The following is a 15,376-nucleotide window of genomic DNA, read 5'->3' on the forward strand; positions in this document are numbered from 1 at the left end:
GCCGATGTAAACAGTGTTGTTGAGCTCTTTAATTGAGAGCACGCTTGGTTGTTCAGAGACAAAGGGCCGTGTGACCCGCGCTCTTCTTTCCCACAATGCCGCTGGCTGGAATGCCGAGCCGGCCTGTCGAACACCATCGAAAACGCACGACTCCGGTCAATAAAACGACACATTTTTATTGAATATTTCAGCTCGGGGAAAGAAAAAAAAAAAGCCTTGTGAACTCTCACTTTTATCATCTGGATTATAAATCACAGGACTAAATTCTCCCGTCGCACACCACAGCTACAGTGACGGAAAATTGTAGTGCAAGATACCAGCAATAAAAAGAGTTCATACAGTGATTATACAAAAACATTGTGTGTGTGCAAAATGACACACAACCAACAAAGACGATTCATATTCATAAAGACGTAATTTACAGCACACCAGGTGTCTGGTTTGAGACAACACAAATGATATATGAAAACATATAGTATGTTATAGTAAGAATACGTATTGTGACATAATGTGTATTAGAATATTTTGTGATAAAGAGGTGTGTTGTCCCAAACTAGATCAAAAGAATGTTGTGAAAAAATACTCCTTTGGTGTGTAAAACAATCATAGAAAAAAACACATCACACAGAGATGCCACCAAATTGAAAAATGTTGCAAAATCGTAGTTAAAATTAGCGACAGCTGACGTTCACATGATAATAATTTGCTATTAAAAACAATAAAAAAACAAACAAGTACACTTTGAGTCGGGTGGAAGGAAGCAAGGGAGGACTAAAATAAATACTAAAAATATGACAAGCGATTTCATCACCCCAAGAAAGTTTTTTTGTTCACTCGTTATTACCCTTTGTTGCTTTAGAACGCACTTTGAATTAAGTTAAAATGTACATGACCCGACCGTGAAACTGTAAAAAAAAAAGAAAAAAAAGGCACAGTTAAAACAAAAAGGGTGTTTTACAAATGAGACCCCCAGTAACCCAAGTCCATGAGGCGTTGGGGCAGCTAGGTGGTGAACACACACACACAAAACGGGGGTACGATGGATGAGTAGAGTGGGTTGTGACAGGTGGGTGGGGTTAGTGATGGATGCGTCAGGAGGTGTGCAAACCGCTGCATGCAGGCAGGTTGAATGAACATTGGAGGGTGTTAGCATTAGCACGATTAGCCAAGAATCCTAGTGGGGGGGGAGGGGGTCATCAGTCTTGTTCATGGCTTGTAGTAGAGGGGGGGTTAGTGGCCGTTAGCACCTTACTCCAGTGAGCCACGGGTTCTGTTAGCATTCTCCTGGAAGTGACGCGTGCAGTCTCGGCCTGGCGGCGGCCATCTTGTCCAGGCCCGCAGCAGTAGGACTTGAGTCACAGGCCCCGCCCCCCCTCTCATTTCAGACACTCACCCAGGGCTGCTCGAAGCTGTAAGTCCTCCTGCGGTCGTCGGGGTCGTCCGGGACGGTCTGCGCCTGCTGGAACTCACTCCTCAGCCTCTGTATCCGGTCGTGGTTGCTAGGTGCTAGCCGGCTACTGTGGGGGAAAAAAGGAGGAGGGAGAGGGAAAAGAGGGAGATTGATGAGTGTGAGAGGTCCATTGTGAACAGAGTGACCTGGTTGCATCAGCGCAGAGCGGAAACGGCCCCGCAGGACGATAGTCCTTTTGGAACCCGGCGGGCTTCGTCCTGTGAATTGATCAAAAAAAAAGCAACCGGGCTCCCCTGAAGCCGGATGGAGCGTGATGCTAGCGAGCAGCGCCAGGAGCGTGCGCTCACAGCCGAGCCAACAGCAATGTGAATCAAACTAATGCACCTCTGATGTATTATTCATCACAATGAACAAAGACTGGTGGTGAACGGTGAGCGGTACCTCCCGGGCCTCAATATCATTCAGCTACCGCGCCGCTATTGTCTGCTGCAGCCTCGGAGTGCCGACATCAAACAATGCAGCCGTCAGCGTAACTCCCTCACGGCACACTCAACAAACCCTCTCTGGCTGGTCATTCGCCGCATCTACAGTATAATTGCACGTTATATCTTTAATGATTTAATGATATATTAAACCAACCCCAACATGAATAATACATACAAAAGTTACTTTATTGATGGTTGAGTTTTCTTTTATGTGCCTGAAATAAATAAATAGAAATATTCCAATTCATCTCAGTAACTGTTTTGGTAGCGTATGGTATTTGTTATCTCTTCCTGTAGTTTATTGGGAATATCGAGCCATTTTAGACTCAAACCAGAGTATGGACCTGACTTTGACCACATTTCATGCATCAAATGCTTCGTTCTTGACGTCCATCCAGCTTAGTCAATGCTTATTTTTCCATTATAAAAAAAAGGACCATCAATTGTTCTCCAACAGTTAAGTTCCTGCTCGTCCCCGTGCTCATAAAGGAGAAGACAGGTTAGAGTTAAATATATGCGGCCTCCGACAGAGGAAAGTAATTAACACATTTTCCCTGTGTGTGAATGGAAGTGTCGGTGTCGCTGACTGAAGGCCCAGCGGGGAGCGTTGACTCCGAACTCGACTTTTCAACTATCTAAACTCTGCCGGGAAATTCCTGGAGACTTTCTTATCTCTACAAACTCAAAAAGGTCAAACCGGCAACTTTTTCCAGTCTTTTTCTGCTGCTGCTTACGTCGGGAAAACTTAAAAAGGTCAGCATAAAAAAAGTTCCGAACTGAATTTGTTGAGTGACACGATTAAAATACAGATTCTTAAAAAACAGGATGTGCAAAAAAAATAATACAATCTGGAAAAGAGGAAACAACCCCCATCCATCTTAACTAGAATATCAATTTATCTCCATCTGGAACGTAACATTACTGCAATAAGTGCCTAAATGCATTTCATCCATCACAAAGCAACCAGATAGTGGGGGGTTCATAATGCGATAACATAAAACACAGCAGCAACACCGACTTAGAGAGCTATTACCTCCAGACGCACACAGAGGAGAAGCCAGTCATCCTTGTGAAAGACCAGAGACCTGTCATGAGTGATCCCGCTAATCACCGTGACATGCAACACAGCTGCTCGACCTCTTCGGGACTCTGACCTGACGGGAGGAGCATGCCGGACCCTCTGGCTATGGGTCATGGCATCAATGGCAGCTTCGACGGAAAGCCTCACATCCGATCGCTGTAAACAGATGTGTGCGCCACTGGAAGACGGCGTGGATCAAATAAGTCTCCGGTCATGTGATATGCGTACGCCGTGCGGACGGTCACGTAAACAGGAAGTAGATTTTCTCCACACTGCGATCCAAATACTGCAGGAGGAAGAACGGCAATGGACAAAAAGAAGGATCAGAGATTTCTCTGCTCGGACCGACGACGAAGGTCCAACTGTCGCTGGTGGACCCGGCTCTTCTGAAAAAGGGGTCATGTGACACATGCGTGACGAATCGGCAAAGGACACGCCGTAAAAGACCCAGTCATGTTCCAAACATATCCGTTTCCACCCGGATTACGATGCTTAGTGTGAGCGTAGCAGAAGATATGAGTTTTAAAATGGAAACTAGTGGAGAAGCACACGGATTCAGTCTGAATTTCAGCTCTGCGTTTGTCAGGTGAAAGACGTTCCCTCTCCTGAGATGATCTCTCAACCCTGTAATCAAAAGTACATCATCATTAAAGCAACCTATAGACCCATCCTGCGCACCAGAATCCCGCCCGAGAGACCCGGAGAGAGGAGAAACTCAAATAAAGGGATCAAAGATATCCAATCTTCTCGTCTGACAAAACCCCTGTAAAATCAATCAAAGAGAGAGCAACAGTGCAACACAAACGTAGTGCCAACAAAAATATATAAAAACGCAACGACCCCAGAGACCGGGGGAGAGTTTTTAGTCTGAGATGAGCTTCATCCTCTGGACGGGCTCACTCAATATCTGGCACCGCTGTGTGGGGCTGAAAAGGTCAGTGTGGCTTTGCTGAGTGTCTCTGGGACTCAATAACAGGACTGAGGCTCGCTGACTGCGCTGCCAGCGAAGCCGTTTACGCCGAGACGCTCGCTGCCTTTCACGGTCGGGCGTCTCGGCCTAAAGGAAGATGAGCTTTGAGAAGATGCAACGTCTGCACTGTGGTCACACTGCCACCCTTTGTTCTAATGAGATGAAACACAGGGGTTGAAAAAGAAAAAGCTTGGAGAGTAAAATCGAGGCAATCAAGGGATAATTTGAGATAATCACCATTGGGGTGTTAGGCTCGACACATGGCTTCACTTTGAACCAGGAATGTTGTTTGGTGGAAGTAGAACTTGCTGAGAACAAACGTTACTATTTATGATAGTGAGAAGGCCAGAGACACAAATTCAAGACCTCGGGTTTTGAGCGGGAACTCTCCTGTAAATCTAGAAAGGAGGATGATTTCGAAGGCTTCGTTGTGGCCAGACTTTGAACCACAAATATATTATATATGTCCCAAGGAAACGTGGTAAAAACACACAGATATAAAAAGAAACAAAGCTTTGAGAGTGAGACTGAAGCCATTAAAGCCATTAGCCATCGGAGAGGAAGTGGTCCAAATTGGACTCAACCCAAAACTAATAGGATTTATCAGATCTGTGCTGTCAAAAAAAGACTGTGACATTGACGCTGCTTTCATAAATCCCAATCAAAGCATGCCAACAAATAGAGGGAAGGCCTCTACGGAGAATGTACAGTAAGTGACGGAGGCAGCTGATGGACAGAGTCCTAATCCTGTGGATTATAAATGAATGGCCTCATTCACACAGGCTGCTCTTCCCATGCCCACAAAAGCATCCTTCACACCTACCGCCATACATTTAAGAACCGGTCACTCGCTTAAAAGGATTGGGGGACTTTTAGTAGATCAACGTGCCCTTGAAACGAATGGCAAAGCGGAGGGTGTCTGCACGGTTTCGACAGCTGGAATCGACCCAAAGCGAGCCACCAGCTGGCCTCACCCGAGCACGTATACGGCACAGAGAAGTGGCGAGGACCGCGCTGTGGAGAGATTCAAGAGGGTTCTCGTGTCTGGTTTTGTGACTAGGGCCCTCGTGGCGAGTGGCTACAAGTGGGGTGACCTTGGGGGACACAAGAGCAGTATTGTTGGTTCACATTTCAAAAGTCTGGGATAGGACATGGCAAAGGACATTCACTGAAGCCGGGCCAAGACGTTTTATACCTCGTCAAAAAGTCTTTTCCACTGTGAAATCAAAGGGCATCTTTTGCCCTTAATTAACAAATTAACAGTCACTGATTCATATAAAAACCACACCTCGCTCTCAATAATTCACGGATCGTATTCGTAGATACGCCATCCATTTCATTTGCCAATAATCGTTATTTCATAATAATAATAATACACTTTTTTTAATTAAGAGCCGCCGTCTTAATTAAACATTTAATTAAGCACGGGTAGTCATGGGATTCCCATCTCGAATGTGACCGTTGTACCGACGAGCTCGCCAGCCTGTTAAATGAAAATTTACTGATGTAGCGGATAAGCATTGTCGGAGAACGGTTGCGCGTCGCGCAAAAAAAACGTGTCGCCCCTGAACGCAGCAGCTTTGGCGGTTGGTTCATGTAATCTTATCAGATGGAGGGAACCGGGCCCTGCTCCCTCTGACAAGGAGGGAGCAGCTGGCGGAGGCCTTTCTCTGCTGTGAAAAATGAACTGAGATGCCGAAGATGATAAGCCAAGGGTGTATTGATCGAAGGCTCACAGACAGCTAGGAGGCAGACCGATGCCTTTGCTAACCGGTGATAGCGGCTAGCGCTCCATCTGTGAAGGTGGTTCATGGCAGAGGCCCCGTTATCTGCGGCAGCAAAAGCCGCAGAGATCAGCTTCCTTACTGTAGCAATCACCCACAAAATCTAGGATCGATGTCAATGTTTACTTGGAACATTTTGCATGAAAATCCTTAAACTAGTGGAGTGAAATTGTATATTTCAAAACTACTATAGCTACCTAAAGCAAACCCCTAGAATTTACTAAATGAACATCATGCTGTAATGAAGAAGATTTGAAACTATAGATTGAGACATAAACTCATGTTTACAATGTTTACTGAGGGAATAAATCAAGAGAGAAGTAGAGTCATTCATATAGACTTCTATACAACCAGAGGAGTCACCCCCTGATGGTCAGGAGAGAGAATGCAGCTTTAACACATGAAGCATAGACTTCTATACAACCAGAGGAGTCGCCCCCTGGTGGTCAGTAGAGAGAATGCAGCTTTAACACATGAAGCATATACTTCTATACAACCAAAGGAGTCTCCCCCTGGTGGTCAGTAGAGAGAATGCACATTTAAAAGACACTTCCGCATTGGTTTCACTCTGCAGAACCGGACATTAATGCCTGGTGCTGATTCATAGGAGGATAGTGGAGCCGAGCGTAGAGCTTTACGTGAAGCAAAATGACCAACATCAATATACATTTGCATTAATGTAAATGACGGTTTATTGCTCTCCATGAAGAGCGTAGGCATAGTTTGATTAATTATTTTTCTTTCACTGAAGATTAACTCTTCATTTTATGTTTTAATGTGCTTTGTGTCTCGTTTTAACGCCTTTACTTATTAATAAACTTTCCCAGAGTCTCCGCTGACTTCTAGTTGGATGATTATAAAAGACTTGTTCAGGGAGTGGATCTTTTTTTTTGTGGCAGACTTTATTTGTAGAGACAAATTGTTTCAAATGTAACGTTTTGTACAATAAATTATGCTCCTTTTTGACAAGTGTTCCTTCAACCCTGCAACTGTATAATTGGTGTCCAATAAGCCGGCAACGGCCAGGCACTTCACATAAAAAAATTATAATTTGACAAAAACCAGTAGCTAAAAGCAGCCGGTCTACATAGAATATGCACATCTCTGTCACTTTGATCATGCCACATAATATCCAAGAAGCCGGTTCAAACCCGTTGCACAGGGGTGAGTGTGTTGTTCAGTTCCTCTTCCTTGGATACGTAGAGGTTAAAAAAGGATTAGCTCCGACGCTCGACTACTCATTGGTGTCTGATGATGCAGCCGAGCGATTAGAGGGGCCAAGAGGCCGCCGCGTCTGACGTGTCTGAGGCCATTTAGGCTCTGATTAACCCGATCTTGCTTTTACTCTGGATTACAGGCTTAACCCTGCAACACGGGTAGAGGCAAATTGATCTGCAGAAACCATAGCAATTAGATGCCAATCAATACAATATCTGCACACTTAGCGACTCATTTGCCAAATCCATGGCATTTGGTGTCAAGTGACAAACGAACGCATCAGAGTTCCTATGCACAGATAAAAAGCCGGGGCAGAACTCCCCGTTCCTGTTCACGGGGAAGTTGAGAGGCCGATGAAGCTTGCAAACACGTTCCGTAAACCGGGACGACATCTGCGGGTTCGCTCACCGGGGGAGGAACGTGAGCCGGAGGAGGAGCGGTCACCGGACGAAGCCTCTGCAGAGAGATGTCGGCGGATTTGAACACACATTGACTTCATTAGTCATGAAGCCCCGTGTGGTAATGTGTGACGAGTCACTGTAAATTAAGTTTTCCTGCTTGTCAAACGGCTGATATGAACTCAAAAGAGTATACGTTTTAAAGTCGTCTGCGCTTGTGAAACACTGCCTCTAATGGCCTCTATGCATTTCATCCCATATAAGGGATGTGTATTGTTTTTGAATGAAACAATTCCTTTTGTTTTAAGATTAAATCCATGCAGCACACAAACCCCGGACACAGATCCCCTCCCTGCAGCTCACAGTAGCATTTGCTCTGAGCCTCGGCAATCCCACGGGGTGTCAACACTTGTGCAAAGCAGACAGTAATTACTGCAATCCATCGACGGAACGGATTCAATTTAATTGGTTTTTCGGGTTTTACAGGGCATCTCCATTTTTCCAGGGACTCTGCTGGTCAGACATGTCAAGAGATGGTAATATGATATTTGACTGATATTAATGCGTGCGCACACACACACGGGTTTAACTTGTCTTGCATTTCAAGCGGCGGCGCCACCGGAGGCCGTAACGGAGTGGCTCACGCCAACGGGCCTCCTTTTTTTAATTCATGGGACAATTTCCCGCTTTGCACACGTCGGCGTATCGATGCCGGCCGGCTCGATTACAAGCAAATAAATTGGACCGCGTTCCTCACACGTCCGTAATGCCGGCCTACTTTTTAACGAAAGGTGGCTGCATTTGAATAAGTCGCTGTGATATCCGATAGGGGCATTTCGCCCCCGTGGGGTTTTAGATCCCATTTCCTCACAGATGTTTTCCCATACGTTTGTTCTAATGCTTTCTCCGGGATTGAACGTCACGTCGGGATTAAAGCGAGGAGAGATTGTGTTGGATTTAATCTCACGGAAAATACTCTGGGCTCAGATGTATTGTGAAACGACATCTGTTGTTGTGACTGAATAACGTGTTTTGTTGAAAGCGGACAACAGCCGCGCCGTCTATATTCCACTGGCTTGACGCATGACCTGCCGCTACGCTAACACGGTTAGCTGGGGAACCAGCACTTAGCCGCAGAAAAAAAACGACCGCATCGGTTGTTTGTTCAATTATTTAAATCATATAAATCTCATGCAGTCGGGAGAGTAATGGCTGCTCTTCTGTCTTCTATCTTTTCCTGAAGAATGTTGTTCCCATGCAACAAAACTGAGTTGAGGATTCTGTTAAAGTAAAAGTATTTCGTCGTGAATTACACAGGACTTTCACCCAGGAGACCACTGTTTGTGTCCAGTGCGAACCAAGTATTTAGTTTATTTTCTAATAAATAAAGAAATTAGTATTTTTGTTGCTTTAAAAAGATTTTCTGCTTGAAGGCCAGTATCTTTTTTTGTGTTTTGTTTCATTTTAAGCCATGATGATTTTGTTGCTGTTTTTCAGTTTACAACGTCAACCACAAATGAATTTACCTGGAAATGTAATTGAGAGACCGGTTACATTTTAACTATATGTATGTATTTATGTCTGAAAAAATCTCGGCTGACAGTATGGGGCTCAACAAATTCCATTTATCATCATGTAATTTTAATTTTAGCTCACACAGCTATTTTCCCTTCATCAGAATATTCTTTATCTACAACCTCCTCTATCTTTATCCATGTTTTCCTCGTCTCGCCAGTTCACTTTCGGTTCTTTCCTGATGCTGAAATGCTAAACAAGTCAGCGGACGTCTGATTCTATCCGATGTTAACGCCGACTCCCAATCTAAGATGCCATCACAGTTGGTGACAAAACGGTGTCTAATCTCATCCGTCAGTGACAGATGATGCTCTCCTCTGTGAAGGGAAGCTTAATAAAAACTCAAGCCTATGCAATAAAAACTCGCCCTTGCTCGTTGAGCTTTCAATGCACGGCCGTCTCCGTCCATCTCCCTCTATTCACGTCACGCACAGATATAAACACACACTCTCTCTCCACCATTCAATCAGTCAGTGGACAGATCTGCGCTGCCAGACAAGCCACTTATTGTAATACATCTGAGCTTCAGCATGTCGTTATCATCCCACAAATCATAACTAATGCTCACCGGCCACTAGTTGTTTTTTTGTGTGATTCACAGCGTATCACCGTGATTCAGCACACTCAGTCACCTGGGGAGACTGTAACCAGGCAACAAGGTTGGGATACAGGGGTCTCCTGAGTTAACGGCTTCGCTGCATCCAGCGTCGCGGCCTACTGATTATTCCTTTCTGTGTCAACACGGCTGTAAAGTAGGCTCTTCCAGCCCCATTAACTTGTAGTGGTGCTTTAGCAACTCTGCAGAGAAGCGGAAAAACTAGTTTCAACCCGCCTGCACCCGCAAGAGCGGCTGCTTCTCCTACAGGTTGAGCAAATCACTCGCAGAGTTTGAGGAGTGCGAGATGAAAGTGTGAGGGGAAGAGGAGAGGAGAGGGTTTTAAAACCAGCAGGCGAGTGCAGTCTTATCAGCAGTGGATTAGGGAGGCATTAAAGAGTCCAACTTTTTTATGAGGTCTCAGCCAAACTAAACATAGATAACATAGCCTGACTTCTTCGTGCTCATGAATAAAGCTCAATCATAAACTACATTTTCACAAGTTATTTGGCTCTTTTCTTTTCGTGCAGGCAGGCAGATTCATGTTTTATTTATTCTTTGTCAGGATGCAGGAGACCCAAGTGGTCAGTTTAATGTCAGCGTAAACCGAGCACGTCATGAGGATCCTTGAAATATACAAGTCAGTGTGGCTGCATTTTGACAGTTGTTCAATGACTAAAGAACCATTGAAGAACCATGGAGGAGTTACTGGGTGCAGAAATGGAAGAGGAAAGTATCCGTCCACCATCAAAGGTGCCTCTCCACAGTTGTGGTTGGAACCGGAAGGTAAAGACGCCCCAAGTGTTTACGGCCACCAGACGACACCGCCAAAATAAATGATCAAAAAAGATGACACGCCATGAGAAAAAAGGGACCTGATCGCGTTTAGATCCGGTCAGACCCGAGAAAAATGTGATCCGATCCAAACAGCACCACATTGGCATCCAATCAGATGGAAGCAACAGTGTGAGGACCAATACTCCCCTGGAGAATTTCAGATTGAAAGAATAAATAAAATGTAATGACTAATAATGCCTTGGATGCATGAAATCCATGAAGTCAGAAATCTCCCCAACCCCCCAAAAAACAGATTTATCTTTGTATGTATCAAAGACTGAATTACACAAAGCAGCCTACATTAGCGGACGGCCAGAATGATCCGTACATTAGGAAGCGGACGGTCTGAGTGCCACATTATTCATAGGATTCATCTCTTCTATGACAGAAGACTGGATCACCCTTTAAAAGCAGGAGGAGGAGGAGGGGAAGGAAATGAGGGTACGAGACCGAGAACGGGAACAGCGAGATAGCGGTTGTTTTGGGCTGAGGCGATTGCAGCTGAAGGAAATAAGTAGAGCGAGCCAGAGGCTAAATTAGAATTCCAAAGCCAGTTTTTTTTGGTGAGAAAAGTAAAGGTTTGACTGATGCATATCGCCCAGCGCCGGCTGATCATTTTGGTCCGGGAGAGGAAGGAGAGCGAGGAGAAACGGAGGGGAGGGAGAGAACGACATTGACAGAGAAAAAGGAAATTGAGTTGGAGCGGTCTAATTTCAGGGCGAAGGCATCGGGGTCCAGCTCGTGTGGCCGCTCTCTCTTTCGGCGACTGCGGGGTGACGGATGGACGTCTCACTTGTAATGGTTCCAATTTTCAGAGAGCTGTATAATACCGGCCGACGGAAAGCATCAGCAGCATCTGATAAATCATAATCTAAGTCATATTAGGATCCATTATCATCAGGAGGCAGAGGGGGGGGCCTTTTCCTCCTCTGTTTTTCGGAGAGGGCCGCGTCGGTGGAAAATGAGAGTGGAAGCATCTTGTGACAGCAGGCAATTTTCGCGAGAGAAGGAGTGAGTATCTGATGTATGATTGCCATGGTAATGCGCGTCCTAGAGGCTGGCGTTTTTTGGTCCAATCCACGATCGTCACGTGAGCCTATTCTCAGGTGCACTTAAGCCATCTCCAGCACGGCCCAAATGTGAAATATGTGCTGCAGACAGTAAATTATATGCAGCATGTTTTTTCATCAAAAAGAAGACAGCAGTTATTATGGTATATTACGTGTGGCAGCCAATTTTAAAAAGGGGAGGTTTGCAGAGATTTACATGACTATGCTACACGATGGTACATAGACCATTATACATGCTTTTTTTTTGTTATGACAAAGATGTAAAACACGTCAAATGTCCTAATTGTGACTCATGTCTACTCTTATCTCTGAAACATGTTTGTTACCATGTGCAAACGCTGAATACAGCCAAAAGAAATGTGTTTTTCCCCCAAACAATTCCTCTTGGGACCAGAGCTAAAGTGCAGCACTGGTTCAGCAAGCATTCATTAAAAACTGGGACCGGCTTCATGAAATATTCAATATACACTAGCTTTGGGAGGCAAGGACGTGTTTTCCAAGCCACCAAAAAACAGATGTGATTTTTTTTTAAATGTAGAAATACTAAGATCACCACCAAACCACCAATTTTCTAAGCACCCGGAGCTAAAACAGTTACTGTTCTCAAAAAAATAAGATAAGCAGCGCACCAAAAACCCTCGGATTCATCTTTTGTTGAATCGCCTTTAAAGGCTAAAGCGGAGCTTTCTCTTTGGCGGCCGAGACCTTGAGCTTTTTAACACACTGCGATGAAATGTCAGCGATGCAATGGCATTCAGACCAAAAACAGCCCCGAGTTAAAAGGCTCCCAGTGAGACACAGAAATTGGATCTAGAAAGTCTGTGTTTGAGAAACAGAAAATAATTGAAGGGCCTTTCAGTGCACTTTGGTTTATGATGCCATGAGACAGGAGTTCACAATTAATAGAAGATATACAAGTGTTTGACTGTGTTATTAGACCACCTTGCATTTCTTTTCTCAATGCAAGCCATTGGTTTTGTGTACATGAATTATCAGTTTTTTGTATTTTTTTTCGAGCTCAAGATGAAGATAATGACAATAGAAACTAAATTAGGATCCTTTTTCGTGGTGGACACACAAGTTAAATGCGTCCACGTGACTGAGCAACATTCAGAGCAAGTGACATCGTCTTCAATATCCGAAAAGACCAACAAACACAGGACTTTGTTCACGGACATCGCGCTGTGGTTTTATCGTGGTTATGTTGCCTGAACCTAACTTTACGTACTTATTTTAAGCCCAACCATGACGTTTTCCCAAAACATAACCAACCGGTTTGTTGCATAAACCCAACTTTCATTTTTAACGTAAAGTTGTCCCGAACTTTAAGACAACGACTCGTACGAGGAACCAATAGATCGCATTTCGTGACTATTTCCCTGAACTGCCATGAGACTGTGTCGCCATCAACGTCGTGATCTTATTCAAATACTTGTTTTTAATTGTTATAATAATAAAACGGTGTACGTTGGTGTAGGGTGGCTGACGCCAAAACAAAGCACAGCTAACCGCGACGAGATCAACGGACGCTAACGGTACCGATTGGTCCTCTCGGCCCCTCACACATGCGGATGGTGTGGTGAACACACACTTCTTTGGGAACAGGCTGTGGATGAGAAAACATTCTCACCAGGTTCATGGCTCACGGAGCCAAACGTGTGGTTCCTTGGAGACTCTGAAGGTAAAGGAGGACTGGAGATACCAGGTAGTTTCTTCTTCGTTCAATGATTATCTTTGATATTTGAGCTTGGAGGTGGACCGACCAGCTAATCATCTTATATAAACACCTGCAGGCGAGTATGGCTTTTGGGGGCGAGACGCCTGAACGGGATTTTCATTCCCTGTTGATCTTCCAGCTCCTCCTTAAAGTCTGAGTTTCTTCTGTACTGGGACAGATTCCCCAGTGAAATGGACCATTTGATCGTTGTCCAGTTAGACAAAGGATTTAAATCATTTTTGCATTTAATTGGACCAGTAAAAAGTGCTAAAAGGTAGAGGACTGTGACTGCACAATTATCTTGTTGATAATAGTTACAGATTGATTGATGGATGATGTCATGGTATTATTGGTTGGCACTAGCTTACGTAAACTCACGTCATCTTTAGTTTGACAGGAAGAAAGGACGATTGGAAGTTGATGAAACAATCCAATCGTTTTTGCATATATTGAGCTAAAAGGGTATTTTTTTCATTTCAACTTGACTTTATGCTTTTCTATTTGGCTTTCTTTATCATTATTGGACTCTACATATCGTGGCTCGGCTCTACCAGACGCATTATTTAGCCCAGCTCCTTGGAAATATTCGTACAACTAACAGCAACTCTCTCACTCCAAAACACAAACTCCTGGTGAGGCTTGCTCGGCGAAAAAAACCCAGATGTGAGAGTTGCTTCACGTTTCACTTCACATCTGTTAGGCCCGAGATCTCCAGAGTCCTTCAGTCATCCTAAAGGAAATCCCCGGGCGCCCTCCTCCACCGACAGATCCCAGAGAACCAGCTGCAGCCGAAAACGGCACCAGACTCTGCAGACGCGCCCAAAGACTTCCCTGCTTCTCCTCCACACACACACACACACACGTTTCAAAGGAGGCCAACCATGAAACATCCATAGCATCAGCAGGGTACAGACGCTTCCTCCCTCCCTCTCTCTCTCTCTCACTGGCTTTCAACTTGATGCAGCCTGGACTCCCAATTGTGCTGACCACCGGGACCGTTCACAGGTGGAGATTCTGTGGGATTTGGTGAGTCAGGGGGAAATTAGTTCTGGAAGTAAACTAAGGAAGGAGTGACAAAGTGGAGGAGCAAACAATTTGTCACCATTTGTCTTCCTTGAGTGTGTGTGTGCGGGGGGGAGAAGCTGGGTTACTATAGCAGACTGCAGTGAATATCTACTTCTATTTCACTCCATATGCTTTATATAAACTTTATATACACTGCATATACTTTGCATTTTCTTTATTATTTAATTTTCGAAATGTAATATGTTCTGCTCTGCTATATTATTGTATTTTCCATACTTAATACTTTTATATTTACTCACTAACTTTGCTTGCTGCTGCAACAATGCTGCTGGGGATGAATAAAGTATATATATGTACATATATATAGATATATAGAGATAGAGCGAGAAGGAAACTCAAAAACAAAAAAGCTGGCGTCCTGCGAGAGCATTATTCACGACAAACACATGGACATAGGAGGTAGCTGGAGATATCCGTATTTGGACCCAGGAAATGTCTCATTATTCAAGGTACAAAGACACAATCATACATAACATTTAGAAATATTAATGAGCAACTATTTTGGTAATCAATTAAAAAATGTTGGTCATATTTCAAGCGAAATGCCAAGCGTTCAGTGGTTCCAGCTTCTCAAATGCAGAGATCTGCTGCTTTTCTTCGTCACACAAGACAATAAACTTAACATCTGTTTCCTGGACTGAAACCGGTGCACGGCTCTCCTTGAGCCGTGGGAGAATCAGAACGACCACGTGGCACAATTTTATCGACAAAACAATTGAACAATTTCAGTCCATTAAACCCGAAAACGGAATTAATCGTGGTTGGAATGACGCCCATTTACTTCTACGTTGGCGGGATTTGATCATTTGAAACGCACACATGGACACGGACACCATTCTCCAGGCACAGAAGTGCCCGGAGAATCTAGCCCGTGTGATGGATCAATAAAAAAAGGCCACAGTGCATTCTGTTGTGGACAGGTGATGCAGTGAAGGAGCAGCTGCTCCTCCATCCTCCCCACCCAGGCTGCTGTCTGCTTCCTGGCAGACAAAGCTCCCAGAATCCTGTCAAAACATCTCCAAACTAGGTATCCGTGGCTGCAGCCGCCTCCTGCCTGCCGAGGGTGCTGGAAGTCTACGTGTGTGTGTGTGTGTGTGTGTGTGTCTGGACCAGAGAACACAGGCACAGGGTGAGCTGTGTGTGTCTGTG

The 15,376-nt window shown here is 44.6% G+C and overlaps 1 protein-coding gene across 1 annotated transcript in view; it reads right to left on the reverse strand.

The window, feature by feature from the left end:
• The window catches only part of pard3ab (par-3 family cell polarity regulator alpha, b), a gene marked incomplete at its 5' end in the record, with an annotated part of 192,381 nt that overhangs the window by 13,189 nt on the left and 163,816 nt on the right, over positions 1–15,376 (reverse strand). The window contains one exon of the mRNA XM_079219908.1: positions 1,394–1,517. Within this exon, the coding sequence (XP_079076034.1) occupies positions 1,394–1,517 (124 nt within the window). The remainder of the gene's footprint in view (positions 1–1,393; positions 1,518–15,376) is intronic.

This window comes from Taurulus bubalis (genome assembly GCF_910589615.1).
Source record: "Taurulus bubalis genome assembly, chromosome: 1".
Taxonomy (NCBI): domain Eukaryota; kingdom Metazoa; phylum Chordata; class Actinopteri; order Perciformes; family Cottidae; genus Taurulus; species Taurulus bubalis.